General features: G+C 40.9%; 3 protein-coding genes across 3 annotated transcripts; all 3 read right to left on the bottom strand.

Moving 5' to 3' along the window:
* Nucleotides 1-519: 519 nt before the first annotated feature.
* On the bottom strand, nt 520-3932 carry LOC140575119 (extracellular calcium-sensing receptor-like). The gene is made up of 6 exons (XM_072695287.1): nt 3697-3932; nt 3205-3505; nt 2281-3066; nt 1876-2100; nt 1625-1748; nt 520-1433 (listed from the first exon to the last, which is right to left on the bottom strand). Exons 1-6 carry the CDS (start codon nt 3930-3932, stop codon nt 520-522), a joined length of 2586 nt encoding a protein of 861 aa, XP_072551388.1.
* A 2791-nt stretch (nt 3933-6723) lies between these two features.
* LOC140574739 (extracellular calcium-sensing receptor-like) lies at nt 6724-10399 on the bottom strand. Its single transcript, XM_072694674.1, has 6 exons — nt 10164-10399; nt 9704-10004; nt 8727-9512; nt 8134-8358; nt 7909-8032; nt 6724-7637 (listed from the first exon to the last, which is right to left on the bottom strand). Exons 1-6 carry the CDS (start codon nt 10397-10399, stop codon nt 6724-6726), a joined length of 2586 nt encoding a protein of 861 aa, XP_072550775.1.
* A 1666-nt stretch (nt 10400-12065) lies between these two features.
* Nucleotides 12066-15373, bottom strand: LOC140574776 (extracellular calcium-sensing receptor-like). Its single transcript, XM_072694741.1, has 6 exons — nt 15138-15373; nt 14657-14957; nt 13663-14448; nt 13347-13571; nt 13111-13234; nt 12066-12979 (listed from the first exon to the last, which is right to left on the bottom strand). The coding sequence occupies exons 1-6, from the start codon at nt 15371-15373 to the stop codon at nt 12066-12068; spliced, it is 2586 nt and encodes an 861-aa protein (XP_072550842.1).
* Nucleotides 15374-15868: the final 495 nt, after the last annotated feature.

Below are 15868 nucleotides of genomic sequence, written 5' to 3'. Positions count from 1 at the left end.
GTGTTTATAAACAATTGTGATATAGTTATTCTGTGAAAGAATATGTACAACAACATTTATGTGGTTATTTCGTTTAATTTATGTTTTTCATTATTTATAGTGAAAACACATCATACCACTGCTAAATGTAGACCTGGAGAAAATGTGCCTGTTGTTTCTTTTATTATTGCTTTGATTGTTTGGTGTTTCAGTCTATTCTGGCACTGACTGTATTTATTTTAATCTGATAAAAGTAATGATAAACATGTAAAAAAAACTAAATGTAATATAGTGGCACTTTGGGATTAAAAGCTCTATTACTTGTATGATATTGCACACAGCTTCTTTATAAGCCAATTTCTGTTATCAGTAAAGAGATACATGTGATAGGACTTGAGAAATGTATGACTTTATACACACTTATGCATTATACTATAAAATATATACATATTTTAAATGCATTGGTAATATGACGTAAATCTAATCATAAATCAGCAAGTGATAAACCTCAGAGCTACTTTTGCAATTTGTGTGAGGTTGTCACAGAGCTTTAGAGGGTTCTTTACTCATAAGATGTTTCTTGGTATTCTTCTCTGGACGAAAAACAATTATGAAACACTTTGGAGCAAAAATGCAAATAATCAAACCAAAACTTGAGGCCAGGATAGCAAAAATCTCTACAGCTACAGTGAACTTTCCAGGAGAGCTAACGTAAGCTGGGATGAAGGTGATCCAGACAGCACAGAATATGAGCATGCTGAATGTGATGAATTTGGCTTCATTGAAGTTATCAGGAAGCTTCCGGGCCAGAAAAGCTAAAACAAAACACAAAAAAGCTAAAAATCCTATGTAACCAAGCACAACCCAGAAACCCACCGCTGACCCCAAACGACACTCCAGGATTATTCTTTCCTTGTAGAGCTTAAAATTTCTGAAGGGGAATGGAGGGGATATTGTTAACCAGAGAATACAAATGAGGACCTGAACAAGAGTGAAAGCAAGAACACTGAGTCTCTGCTGTGGAGGCCCAAACCATTTCATGACATTACTGCCTGGAAGTGTCGCCCTGAAGGCCATTAACACCACTATTGTTTTCCCCAGAACACAGGAGATGCAGAGGACGAAGGTAATGCCAAAAGCAGTGTGGCGCAGCATACAGGACCACTCAGAGGGCTGACCGATGAAAGTAAGTGAACAGAGGAAACACAGAGTCAGTGAGAAGAGCAGCAGGAAGCTCAGCTCTGAGTTGTTGGCTCGGACGATGGGGGAAGTTCTGTGTTTGTAGAAGACAGCAGCCACAGACACAGCCACAAAGGCCCCAGTGATAGAAAACGTTGTCAGGATGATGCTCAGAGTGTCGTCCCAGGAAAGGTACTCCACAGGTTTGGGGAGGCAGCTGTCTCGCCTTTCGTTGGGCCAGAGCTCAGAAGGGCAATTCACACAATCTAAAGAGTCTGAGATGTAACAAAGAGATTTTAGAATTATAATATAACATAATTAGGATATAAGGCCATCTGTAATGTTAGAAATTAAGAGCAGTTTGTGGCATCTCCAGTGATTCTGCTGCACACACATTTTTATTATGTAGATTTAGAATATTTGGTGGTAAAATCTTAATTCAGAATTTTATACTGTGATACAGAACCTGTCTTGTTACTGATCTCTCCTTCTGCACATGGTATACAGTCATAGCAGCAGATGGGCTTTCCTTTCTGTACAGCCTTTCTGGTGCCCCGAGGACAGCTCTCACTGCACACAGACACTGGCACCTAAAAAAACAAAAATATTAATAAAAAAAAATCTTGTAACAGTAACATGTAACAGTTCATTTAATGACATAAATTTCACTTTGTGAACTGAACTGGGATGGTGGAAACAGGAACACTTGTACATTACCTCAGTCTGTCCCCCCAGCCAGTTGATAGTCCTGCTCATACTAAATTCCTGGCCTTTAGGTTTGGACGAGTCATAGTGGCCCACTGTCACAAAATCCATGGCACCATTTTTCTTAAACTGCCAGTTAATTAGTTCATAAGCAGCCACCGGATCTCCTCTGGAATCGAACGTTACCTGAAACCCATTCTTCAAAGTGAAGTTCACTTTCTTGAACTGGTCAAGTATCTGCAGTAGCATACATAGAGTAAACAAATCAGTGAAGATTCAAAAGGTTAGACCTGATTATACCTGAGGAAAGACTATAAATACTTTCTGATGAAGTTGGGTTTGACATTTAGTTAACTAGCACACTGTTCAAATGCCACCAAAAGGTTTCAGGTGTATTAGAAAGTAAGCACTTAATACCTGCCATGGAGAGAATTTGGTGGTCTGATCGCATTGTGTATCATTGCAAATAATACCGTGGATGGCATGCGCTATAGCATACGTGGCTTTGTACACCATGTTAGTGATGCGCAGCTGCGACGTGTCTGTGTACGGGTTCTGCAGCGCACGGATATCCTCGCTGCCATCACATTCCCGCACGCCCTCAGTGGAGCCAGTCTGCCCTTTTAGGGTACAGCTGAACGAGCGCTCCCAAAACTCCGTTAACCAGGGCGATTTCAGAGCTTGGACTGGAGTTAGGTCTAGAAGAAACTCACGAAGACCTGGAATCTCTGACCGGGGGACCCCAAAACCCACTGCCCCAGCGCACATGTTAAAGCGCAGAAATTCTGGATCGGTGATCCAAGTTTCACTGCCTATCCACTGAAGAGGAGGCGGTGGGTTTCGCACCAGTTCTTCCAGGAGGATTCTCATGTCTCCCGAAGCAAGAAACGCTACTATTACCCGAGCTGTTGATCTGCGGATGACATTAGCCACTCTCTCCAGTTTGCTGCGCGGTTGTGTCCTGTAGTAGGCCTCCGAGTACTCCACGCAGATCCCCTCCTCTTGCGCAGCCTTTAGAAACGACGCCATTCCATTATTCCCATAGTCTGAGTCACTGCGCACTGCCCCAATCCACGTCCAGCCAAAGTATTTCACCATTCTTGCTAGGGCAGCCGCTTGGTGGTGGTCACTAGGTATGGTCCTGAAGAAGGCAGGATACTGACGCTTATCACTTAGACACGCGCAGGTTGCGTAAGGACTCACCTGTCAAAAAGGGGAAAAGGGCCGTTAGAAGCGTGGTATTACGTTTTAACGTTTTACTAGCTGTTATTTCGGGATATTGGATTTAAAATGTTATATACATGTACAAATATATATGCCATGCAGTAGCCTGATATTCACCTGTGGAATTCGAAAAAGACCCAGTATTCTGGCCATGCTAATTGACGGGGTGGATCCAGACTCCCCTATGACAGCAGTTACAGCCGCAGCTCCATATTTTGAACAGGAATCAGATTCAGTGAAAACTGCCTCCACACCATTGGCTAATTGAAATGTAACTTTGATGGCCATCGGCACGGCAGCGCATGAGTCGTGTATCTGGTATCCTAACGTGATTCCCGGCAGGAGATCTGTTCTGTTGTTGATCTCGTGGATGGCGAATTCCATGGCGCGGGCAAAGCGCAGTTCTCTAGAGTCCATACTGTTTAGAGACAATTAGAAACAGAGAAACCCATATAACAAAATCACAATTTCTTATTCTTAAGTTTCCAGGTGTTATTATCACAACATTTGTTTATGACTGCAAACAATTAAACAGACAAACAAACAAAAACATGGTTACATAATTTTCATTAGTTGTACATTTGTCTCCATCTACACACACAGACCGACCTCCCAGAACACTGTAGCTGCAGTGGCTGTGTGGTGTAGGTGTTCGGCTCTAATCTCAAATAGCTATGAATGGAGAAAATCCCTCCAATCACAAAATCCCCATTCATAGAAAGACCAGGTGATTGAGGCTCAGCCAACAGTCTGCAGCTGTCCAAATTAGTTTTACATGCTGCTGGACAGATCCCAGTCATCCACAGTATTGACACCAGTGGCAGCAGACTTGAAGTGAGCTGCATGGCGTGCTCAGGGGCTCCCGGCACTGTGAAGGCCAGGATGGCTGTTTCACTGTGCTTTAAATATCCTCCCTGCTATCATGTCCTGAACGTAGGTGTGGGTGTGTTTTGGGCACAGGAGGTTTGTCTGATTGTGTATTTATGTGAATTATAATGGCCATCCTTTTTTGCAGGATTTTGCAGCAATGTGTTATAATTATAATAATATAATTGTAACATTGATTAAAGCCTTAGTAACTGTAGACCCCATAGTTTCTAGGACACATCAGAGCATGAATCAGTATTTATACTAATTTTGTTTCATATTGATTACAAGCACATCCTAATTTCAGTTCTGATTCACCACATCTGATCGTTTATGTTTTGTAGCAATAAAAGTAAAACCAAAATATTTATAAACAAAGATTCAGTTTAATCAATATGTTGACTTCATAAATTAGTAATATCCACACAATTTGCACATTTTAATCATTGGCCCACTTTGATTTAAAGGTATGAAAAAGCAGGATCTGAGATCAACAGGTCTCAAAGCACATACATGCCCACTGAGCCTGAGTCTCTGCAATTGGGACCTCTCCAAGGTGTATGTTGCAATTTGCATCCTGCTTTCCTAACCATCTCGTTCCTGAACACTCCAGCTGAACAGTATTCTATTTCAGGACCCAATGGATTGCAAGAATAATTTTTGTCTTTTTACTCTCCCCTCTTCTGGCTGGCACCTGCATTTCAACTTTGGCTCCAAAGCTTATAAGGGATTGGGACAGAAAGCAGGCCCATCAAACATAGGTTAATCTCTGGCTGTGCTTCTCAGTCAGTAGAATCAGTGGAGATTAAAAAAGGTTAGACCCAAATATTATTCCTAAGGATAAACTATAAATATTTTCTGATGAAGTTGGGTTTGACATTTAGTTAACTAGATTCACTGTCATTAACCCCTATATGTCAATGTCTATTTCCCCCTAAAGATAGACAGCCTGTGAAGTGTTTTAGTAAAGAATGCCACTCTGACATGCATCCATATATGCTCTTCATGGTGCAAGAGATGTCCTTTACTTTGAATGACTACTTTGAATGATAAGCTACATGCAGCATATATTGTAGAATGGTGAGCTGAGTTATTGAAACAGCTTCTCCAATGTAGAAGCACATGATATGTCCATGCAGTCTGCCTTTACAGTGTGGTACAAGTAGGTTGGTAAAACTTTCCTTTCTCAATTTTACTATAAAATGTGAGTGGTCTTACTGAAAAGCACATAGGAACCACAGCAATGTTCATGTGATGTTGCATATTCATGCCTGTGTATTTAGGACGGGATGTCATAAAATCATTTGTAATGTGTCAGTTTCTGAATTCATTGAACTGAACTCTGGAATATTCTTCCCTGCTAATGTGTTTTAGTTCATCAATATTTCTGGGATCTCCTTTTGTGCAGGGATGCCTTCTGGTCATGTCACAGCATCAAAACAAGGTTAAGAGGACTTGGCCTATCCAATACACAAATATTCCTTTTTAGCTATTCTTTAAGTTATTTACTTGTTAGCTTTGATACTGTTTTGTTGTGTCACCTAATGTTCAGTTTAAGGTCACATGTGGCCTCCATTGTGCTGTAAAATGTTGTAAAACACCTTTTGATACACATCAAAGGAATTAATTGTTTCTTCAGTTATTACAAGGTTTTCCAGGTGCTGAATCAGCAACACAAACAATGAAGCTCCCTCAAAAACATAGCATTGTGTATTTGTGGTAAAAAGCTCCACTTTTGTTGCTTCTGTCCAAAAAAACATTTCCCAATAAGCAGTATGGAACATTCAGATGGTCTTGCTCAGGCTTTCAATGAACATGTTTCTGGGTAAAGGTTTTTGCAGGTTTCAGGGTGCTCTGCTCTACAAAACACCCAGTTTCATGAGGACATAGAGAAGCACAGAGGCTCCCCATAACATGGTTTTCATACATTTAATGTTGCAATAGCTTTTCTTATTTGGACAGCACTAAACACAATAATGCCTGTTTTCCACCAACTCTGCAGCCAGGGGTCAGTAAATCTCTTCTCAGATATTTCAGATAAGTTAAAGAAATTAGATGTATGTGTGTTTATAAACAACTGTAATAGAGTTATCCTGTGAAAGTAGAATAAACAACAACATTTGAATTTCATGGTTATTTTGTTTAATTTATGTTTTTTCATTATTCATGGTGAAATATTATATAATATATAATATATATACAATATATATTATATATATATATTATATCATACAACTGTCAAAAGAACACATGGACAGGAATGTGCCAGTTGTGAATAGGCATATGGCATGTGCTCTGTTTCTATTATTATTGTTTTGATTTAGTATTTCAGTCTATTCTGGCACTAGTTGTATTATTTTAATCTTATTAAAGTAATTCTGGTAATTATGTGATATTGGACATGTAATATAGTGGCACTTTGGGATCAAAAGCTCTATTACTTGTTTGATATTGCATACAGCTTCTTTATTACCAATAAATTATCCTAAAAACTAAATATGACTGGCATTGGGAAAAGCAGATTATTATATAGGGTTTACATTTTTATATTTTTAAATGTAATGTTGATATATTAGGTGTTAATTTCTATTGTGTTATCAGTAGTGGTACATGTGAAAGAATCTTTTAAAAAAATCATTCACGTGTGAAATTTACACTTTGTACCTTAAAACAATGTAAAACAAAGATGCGTTTGGAATATGATGTGAACCTAACCATAAATCAGCAGGTGCTAAACATCTGTGCTAATTTGCCACTTATATGAGCTTGTCACAGAGCCTTAGATGGTTCTTTACCCATAAGTTGTTTCTTGGTATTCTTCTCTGGACGAAAAACAATTATGAAACACTTTGGAGCAAAAATGCAAATAATCAAACCAAAACTGGAGGCCAGAATAGCAAATATCTCTACAGCTACAGTGAACTTTCCAGGAGAGCTGACATAAGCTGGGATAAAGGTGATCCAGACTGCACAGAATATGAGCATGCTGAATGTGATGAATTTAGCTTCATTAAAGTTATCAGGAAGCTTCCGAGCCAGAAAAGCTAAAACAAAACACAAAAAAGCTAAAAATCCTATATAACCCAAAACAGCCCAGAAACCTACAGCTGACCCTAAACGACACTCCAGGATAATTCTTTCCTTGTAGTGTTTAAAATTTCTGAAGGGGAACGGAGGGGATATTGTTAACCAGAGAATACAAATGAGGACCTGAATAAGAGTGAAAGCTAGAACACTGAGTCTCTGCTGTGGAGGCCCAAACCATTTCATGACATTACTGCCTGGAAGTGTCGCCCTGAAGGCCATTAACACCACTATTGTTTTCCCCAGAACACAGGAGATGCAGAGGACGAAGGTAATGCCAAAAGCTGTGTGCCGCAGCATACAGGACCACTGGGAAGGCTGACCGATGAAAGTAAGAGAACAGAGGAAACACAGAGTCAGAGAGAAGAGCAGCAGGAAGCTCAGCTCAGAGTTGTTGGCTCGGACAATGGGGGAAGTTCTGTGTTTGTAGAAGACAGCAGCTACAGACAAAGCTACAGTGGCTCCAGCAACAGAGAACACTGTAAGGATGATACTCAGAGTGTCGTCCCAGGAAAGGAACTCCACAGGTTTAGGGAGGCAGCTGTCTCGTCTTTCATTGGGCCAGAACTCAGGAGGGCAATGCACACAATCCAAAGAGTCTAAGAAATAATGTTAGAGCCATGTAATTAGACTACAAGGCTTCACAAAAACAGCACATATGCAGTAGTTTTATAGTAGTTACTCACACAAGTTACACAGTAAAAGGCTTGGTGAGTAACGATAAGTACTTTTTCATAATTTTCATAGATGGCGTCATTAACATTTGAAATGTTATTTTGGAATTTGAATCAAGAGCCTAAAAATGAATTATAGACTAAAAAACAATGGTGGTAAAATCTTCAATCAGAATTATGTACTGTTATACACAACCTGTTTTGTTACTGATCTCTCCTTCTGCACATGGTATGCAATCATAGCAGCAAATAGGCTTCCCTTTCTGTACAGCCTTCCTGGTGCCCAGGGGACAGCTCTTAGTACACAAAGACACTGGCACCTGTATAATAAACATTGGAAAAATCCTTCATGTTATTTGATATGAAAAAATATTTCAGTAATTTTATCTTATTTAATGAGTGGCTATGTTTTTGGCTGCACCTCTGCCTGTTCTCCCATCCAGCTGATTGCTCTGCCTATACTGAACTCCTGGCCCCTTGGTTTGGATGAGTCGTAGTGGCCCACTGTCATGAAGTCCAAAGTACCATCTTTCTTAAACTGCCAGTTTATGAGCTCATATACAGCCACAGGATCTCCTCTGGAATCGAATGTGACACGATAACCATTCTTTGTTGTGAAGTTTAATTTCTTGAGCTGGTTGAGTATCTGCATAAGCAAACATCATAAACATTATCAGTTCAACTGTAGGCCACAACCGGAATATTCATAATTAGCTAAATGCATTGCTTCAACATTAATGCACAAAAATAAATGTACTTAACTGATAAAAAAACACTATTATTGTTATATTTATTAATTAATATAATATTGCTAAAATACTAAAAAAACAAAAAACAACGTAGACCAGCTTAATGTTTTGAACGCTGATTTGTTAATCATCCACAATCACAATGTCCGCTGACCTGTTCAACAATGTCCAAACCAATTATTTTGAGGTCTACGCTGTTTTTAGCGGTACAATTATTAGCCCATGGTGTATTACTTAAACTGGTTGGAATGAAGCAGTTTTATACCTGCAATGGTGAAAGTGTAATGGTTCGGTCGCATTGTGTTTCATTACAGATGACACCGTGGATGGCATGCGCTATAGCATACGTGGCTTTGTACACCATGTTACTGATGCGCAGCTGCGACGTGTCTGTGTACGGGTTCTGCAGAGCACGGATATCCTCGCTGCCATCACATTCCCGCACGCCCGCAGAGGTGCCCACCTGCCCTTTAAGACTACAGCTGAACGAGCGCTCCCAAAACTCCGTTAACCAGGGCGATTTCAGAGCTTGGGCTGGAGTTAGATCTAGAAGAAACTCACGAAGACCTGGAATCACTGACTGGGGGACCCCAAAACCCACTGCCCCAGCGCACATGTTAAAGCGCAGAAATTCTGGATGGGATATCCACGTTTCACTGCCTATCCACTGAAGGGGAGGTAGCGGTTGTCTTGCGAGTTCCTCCAGCAGAAACCTCATGTCACCTGCAGCAAGAAACGCTACTATTACCCGAGCTGTTGATCTGCGGATGATGTTTGCAACTTTCTCCAGTTTGCTGCGCGGTTGTGTCCTGTAGTAGGCCTCCGAGTACTCCACGCAGATCCCCTCCTCTTGCGCAGCCTTTAGAAACGACGCCATTCCATTATTCCCATAGTCTGAGTCACTGCGCACTGCCCCAATCCACGTCCAGCCAAAGTATTTCACCATTCTTGCTAGGGCAGCCGCTTGGTGGTGGTCACTAGGTATGGTCCTGAAGAAGGCAGGATACTCACGCTTATCACTGAGACACGCGCAGGTTGCGAAGTGACTCACCTGTTATTCAGTAAGTATAAAAAGTAGAAACGACCGTTAGTAGCCTGATATTCAGTATTAACAGTTTTCCTAGATTTCTTATGATATGAGTCTTCAGTCACATATACATATAAAGAATCACATAACGTAAATTGCTGATACAGTGTAGATCTTGTCAGATTGATACCACGTTAAAAGGCTACAATATTCACCTGTGGAATTCCAAAAAGACCCAGTATTCTGGCCATGCTCATTGACGGTGTGGAGCCAGATTCCCCTACAACAGCTGGTACAGCCGCAGTTCCAGATTTTGAACAGGAATCAGAGACATTGAAAACTGGCTCCACACCATTTGCTAACTTAAACGCGACTTTGATGGCCATCAGTACGGCACCGCACGAGTCGTGTATCGCGTAGCCTAACGTGTATCCTGGCAGGAGATCTGTTCTGTTGTTTATCTCATGAATGGCGAACTCCATGGCACGGGCGAAGTGTAGTTCTCTGAAGTCTATGCTGTTTAAAGAAAATAAGAAACAGAAACAAATATTTAGAATTCGTAAGATGTCATCAGTACAACAAATATAAGCAACATGTCCCTGGGAAAAACAGCAAAAATATATTTATACAATTCCTCATTAGTTGTATCTGAATAGCTCCTTCACAAACACAGACCTCCCAGAACATTGTAGCTGCAGTGGCTGTGTGGTGTAGTTGTGCTGTTCTAATCTTATATAGTTATGAATGGAGAAAATCCCTCCGATTATAATATTTCCATTCATAGAAAGACCAGGAGATTGAGGCTCAGCCCACAGCCTACAGCTGACCAGATTAGTTCCACATGTTGCTGGGCTGATTCCAGTCATCCACAGCATCGACACAACTATCATCAGACTTGAAGTGAGCTGCATGGCGTGATCAGTGGCTCCTTGCACTTTGAAGGCCAATATGACTGTCTCACTGTTCTTTAAATATTTACCCTGCTGGGATGTCCTGAAAGTAACTGTGGGTGTGAATTGGACACAGGAGGTTTGATTGTGTATTCAGGTTAATCACCTGAATGACCACATTTTGTTATGTCATTGCTCTAAGGTATTGTGTGCCATTATCGCAAATATGGGTTGAAGCTGTTGTAACTGCAGGCCTTATTTCTCCTGGAATGTTTTTAGAAAGTAAATAAGCATTTACAGTATTTTTGGTGGACATAAATTGTTGATCCCAAGTTTGGTTTTATTTAATTAGATCTGTGGCTGAAAGAGGGCAAAACAGATTACAAAAGAAAAAAACTTTCATGTTTTTTCAGGTGTTTCACAAACACCAAAACTAATTTGCAAACGGCAAACCAGACAGTGTAATGTAAAACCATGCTTTGTCCTTTTTGTGGGAACTGTGACTTTTGTTTGTCATGTTAGAAATCTTAAGCTTTTGTTGGAAAACAAACTGGAGAAAGAGATGCACAGGCGACGTCTAAACCACATGGAATTGTTAACAAGAGAGAGCTTGTGTGCAAGCCCTGTAAAACTACAAATGGAAAAAACTGGGCAAAATGCTTTTCAGACAATTGCATTATATGTCATGTGCTGTTAACTAATGGTTCTTTCTCACCTTTGCCTGTTGTTCTCTTGGAGTGACCTCAACAGAACACCCACTCCTAGAGAAATTACCAATGGACCTGAATTGTGTCCATTTAAAGACAGTTTGTAAAATGGTGAATTGATGTACACCCAGGTCATTCGAAATGCTTTCATAGTCTCTATTAGTTAAATCCCTATAACCCATCTGAGGCCTTCAGTTCTTGTGAATGTTGTTTGTATTAAGGCATTAGTGACATTAACCAATTCCCAGAAGCATCAAAACACATGGAGGTACTTTGCAGTACTCTGAGGTACTTTGCAGTACTATGCAGTACTTTGCCCTATGCAAGACTCCCATTTCATGATTTCTTTGTGATCTTTTGAAGATGGTTATTTCTGAGTTCATTTGTACATGTTCTGGATATTTTGTAGAAGACAGATATGTACCTGTGTGATGGACATAATGATGCTATGTTTTTTCTCTTTAGAATTTGACTGTGGCAGCCAACCTCCTCATTAATCTGGGCCAATGTCATAGGTGGCACATTCAAAAAAGCACAAAGACTCCACACAAAACAAACTTCTGTATTCCAATGTTGTTGCTTTATGGCTGTTTCTGGGTAGAACTGAAAACAGACACTTATCCACAAGCACAGCCAGGGGACAGTAAAACTCTACCCATAATTTATTTTATTATTAATTATTTATACTGCCAAAAGAAGACCTGAAATCATTGAATGAGCTAGCTCGAAAAGAGCATAAGCTCTATTTCTGCCTATTGTTTGGTATTTCACTGTGTTGTGGATCTTATTGTTGTATATAGCGTAACACAATACAAAAAACAAACAAACTAACAGAAAACAAACACATATACAAACAAACAAACACAGATTGCTAATTACCATGTCTAAAGTTGTATGATGATTTATTATAGTTTATTAACATAACAATGAATCAGCAGGGGATACATTTCTATATTACTTTTGCTCATGCCTTAAGGGACTCAAAGAGCCTTAGATGGTACTTTACCCATAATGTGTTTTTTGGTATTCTGTTCTGGCCTAAACATGATTATGAAACACTTTGGAGCAAAAATACAAATAATTAAACCAAAGCTTGAGGCCAGAATAGCAAATATCTCTACAGCTACAGTGAACTTTCCAGGAGAGCTGACATAAGCTGGGATGAAGGTGATCCAGACTGCACAGAATATGAGCATGCTGAATGTGATGAATTTGGCTTCATTGAAGTTATCAGGAAGCTTCCGAGCCAGAAAAGCTAAAACAAAACACAAAAAAGCTAAAAATCCTATATAACCCAGCACAGCCCAGAAACCTATTGCTGATCCTAAACCACATTCCAGGATTATTCTTTCCTTGTAGTGCTTTAAATTTCTGAAGGGGAACGGAGGGGATATTGTTAACCAGAGAATACAAATGAGGACCTGAACAAGAGTGAAAGCAAGAACACTGAGTCTCTGCTGTGGAGGCCCAAACCATTTCATGACATTACTGCCTGGGAGTGTCGCCCTGAAGGCCATTAACACCACTATTGTTTTCCCCAGAACACAGGAGATGCAGAGGACGAAGGTAATGCCAAAAGCAGTGTGGCGCAGCATACAGGACCACTCTGAGGGCTGACCAATGAAAGTAAGTGAACAGAGGAAACACAGAGCCAGTGAGAAGAGCAGCAGAAAGCTCAGCTCAGAGTTGTTGGCTCTGACGATGGGGGAAGTTCTGTGTTTGTAGAAGATAGCAGCAATGCACACAGCCACAAAGGCCCCAGCAACAGAGAATGCTGTCAGGATGATGCTAAGAGTGTCATCCCAGGACAGGAACTCCACAGGTTTGAGTAGGCAACTGTCTCGGTTGGCGTTGGGCCAGAACTCAGGAGGGCAATGCACACAATCTAAAGAATCTAAGAGTTTAGAGAAGCAAAGTCAAAAGAAATAAGGATGAGATATAGACATTGGAAAAGATTGAACACCAAGCCAATTGAAAAACGGATGGTAGGCTCTCCAGTCATCATAATTTGCTGTGAAACACAACCTGTCTTGTTGCTGATCTCTCCTTCTGCACATGATATGCAGTCATAGCAGCAGATGGGTTTTCCTTTCTGCATGGCCTTCCTGGTGCCCAGGGGACAACTCTCACTACACACAGATTTTGGCACCTGTAATAAAAAAAACATTAGACAGGTGCAAATTATCTATTTGCAGAGTAGCAGAGTGCTATTGTTCTAGCCTGCATTGCCTTCAGATAATATAAGGATTTCTGTACTGTACCTCTGTTTGTCCTCCAACCCAGCTGATAGGTCTATTGATACTAAACTCCTGGCCTCTTGGTTTTGATGAGTCATAATGGCCAACTGTGACAAAATCTATTGTGCCATCTCCCCTAACCTGCCAGTTTATGAGCTCATAGACAGCCACAGGATCTCCATTGGAATCAAAGGTGACACGGTAGCCATTCTTTGTTGTGAAGTTCACACGTTTGAGCTGCTCGAGTATCTGCAGTGACACAAATATTTAAAATTTGTCATTTGAGTGCAATACTAAAATATGTTGTAAGCAATTAGCTGTTTTTAAAATATAGGAGTACCTGCCATGGGGCGAATTTGATGGTCTTGTCGCATTGTGTACCATTACAAATGACACCGTGGATGGCATGCGCTATAGCATACGTGGCTTTGTACACCATGTTAGTGATGCGCAGCTGCGACGTGTCTGTGTACGGGTTCTGCAGCGCACGAATATCCTCGCTGCCATCACATTCCCGCACGCCCTCAGTGGAGCCAGTCTGCCCTTTAAGACTGCAGCTGAACGAGCGCTCCCAAAACTCCGTTAACAGAGGCGTTTTAAATGCTTGGGCTGGGGTTATGTCTAGAAGAAACTCACGAAGACCTGGAATCACTGATCGGGGGACCCCAAAACCCACTGCCCCAGCGCACATGTTAAAGCGCAGAAATTCTGGATCTATAATCCACGTTTCACTGCCTATCCATTGAAGAGGAGGCGGTGGAAGTTTTACCAGTTCCTCCAACAGAGCTCTCATTTCTCCTGAAGCAAGAAACGCTACTATGACCCGAGCTGTTGATCTGCGGATGACATTAGCCACTCTCTCCAGTTTGCTGCGCGGTTGTGTCCTGTAGTAGGCCTCCGAGTACTCCACGCAGATCCCCTCCTCTTGCGCAGCCTTTAGAAACGACGCCATTCCATTATTCCCATAGTCTGAGTCACTGCGCACTGCCCCAATCCATGTCCAGCCAAAGTGCTTGACCATTCTGGCCAGCGCGGCCGCTTGGTGGTGGTCACTAGGAACGGTCCTGAAGAAGGCAGGATACTGACGCTTATCACTGAGACATGCGCAGGTTGCGTAGTTGCTAACCTGTTAGTAAAATTAATAACGGTAAATAACAATTTGTTTGAAAGACGATTTGTTTTAAAGAATAGTTTCACCACATTTTTATGGATGGTCTTCAGTTATTATTAAACCGTTTTAGTCTTTTTTAGGTCAATATTAAATACAATAAAACATTTTCACAAACAGGGACATTTTTGATAGTATAGTACGTTTTGTAGACAAAAATATTCACCTGTGGAATTCCAAACAGACCCAGTATTCTGGCCATGCTAATTGACGGGGTGGAAGCAGACTCCCCTACCAGAGCTGGTACAGCCGCAGTTCCAGATTTTGGGCAGGAATCAGTGACATTAAATACTGGCTTCACGCCGTTTGTGAATTGAAATGCAACTTTGATGGCCATGGGCACGGCAGCGCACGAGTCATGTATCTGGTAACCTAAGGTGATTCCTGGAAGGAGATCTGTTCTGTTGTTGATCTCGTGGATGGTGAACTCCATGGCACGGGCGTAACGCAGCTCCCTAAAATCCATACTGTTTAGAAATAGCAAGACAGAAAAAAAACCGTTAGAACAAGTCAGATTTTCTTGTGTTAGTAACACAATAAGTAGCACATGGCAGTCAGAAATCTGGAAAACAATTTAAGTTATAACTACAATTTTTCTGTATTTCTATCAGAATCCCCTATTCCTCACTCTACACTCACAGACAGACCTCCCAGAGCACTGTGGCTGTAGTGGAAGCCTGGTGTAGGTGTTCTGCTCTGATCTGGTGTAGTAATGAATAGAGAAAATCCCTCCAATCACAAAATCACCCTTCATAGAAAGACCAGGCAGCTGAGGTTCAGCCCACAACTTGCAGCTGACCGGGTTAGCTGTGCATGCTGCTGGGCAGAACCCAGTCATCCACAGCATTTGTACAAAAGGCATCAGACTTAAAGTGAGCTGCATGGCATACTCAGTAGTTTCTAGCTATCTTAAGGTCAGAGTGTCTGTCTTTAAATATTCATCTTGCTATGTATGTTTGCCCAGTAAGTTACTGTGGGTGTGTGTTTGGACACAGGAGGTGTGGTTATGTCTTGGATGTTAGCCATGATGTTTGTATTTTTGTGTCTCTGGTGGGTTGAAGTGTTAAAATAAATAAAGAGGCAGTGCTGCAGAGTTTCAGGCCTTGTTATCTCCAGCAAATATTCATTTGGAACATAAAAGTATTAATAATATAATGTAGCTCACAAATTCACATTGACACTGATGATTTTCAAAATTCCAAGATAAATAGATTTAAATATTTACATTACTTTTTGTCCTTGTGTTATGCTGGTCAATCAAACTTTCAGTAAACTAGCATTTGTGCTTGTAGTCTAACTGAATTTCATGGCGATGGAATGCATGTAAGTGCTCTTTAATGCAAATGGGCCTCATGGAATTGGAGGTTCCATCAGGTTC

Source organism: Salminus brasiliensis, chromosome 13, assembly GCF_030463535.1.
Source record: "Salminus brasiliensis chromosome 13, fSalBra1.hap2, whole genome shotgun sequence".
Taxonomy (NCBI): Eukaryota; Metazoa; Chordata; class Actinopteri; order Characiformes; family Bryconidae; genus Salminus; species Salminus brasiliensis.
This window is presented reverse-complemented; position numbering and strand designations above follow the sequence as displayed.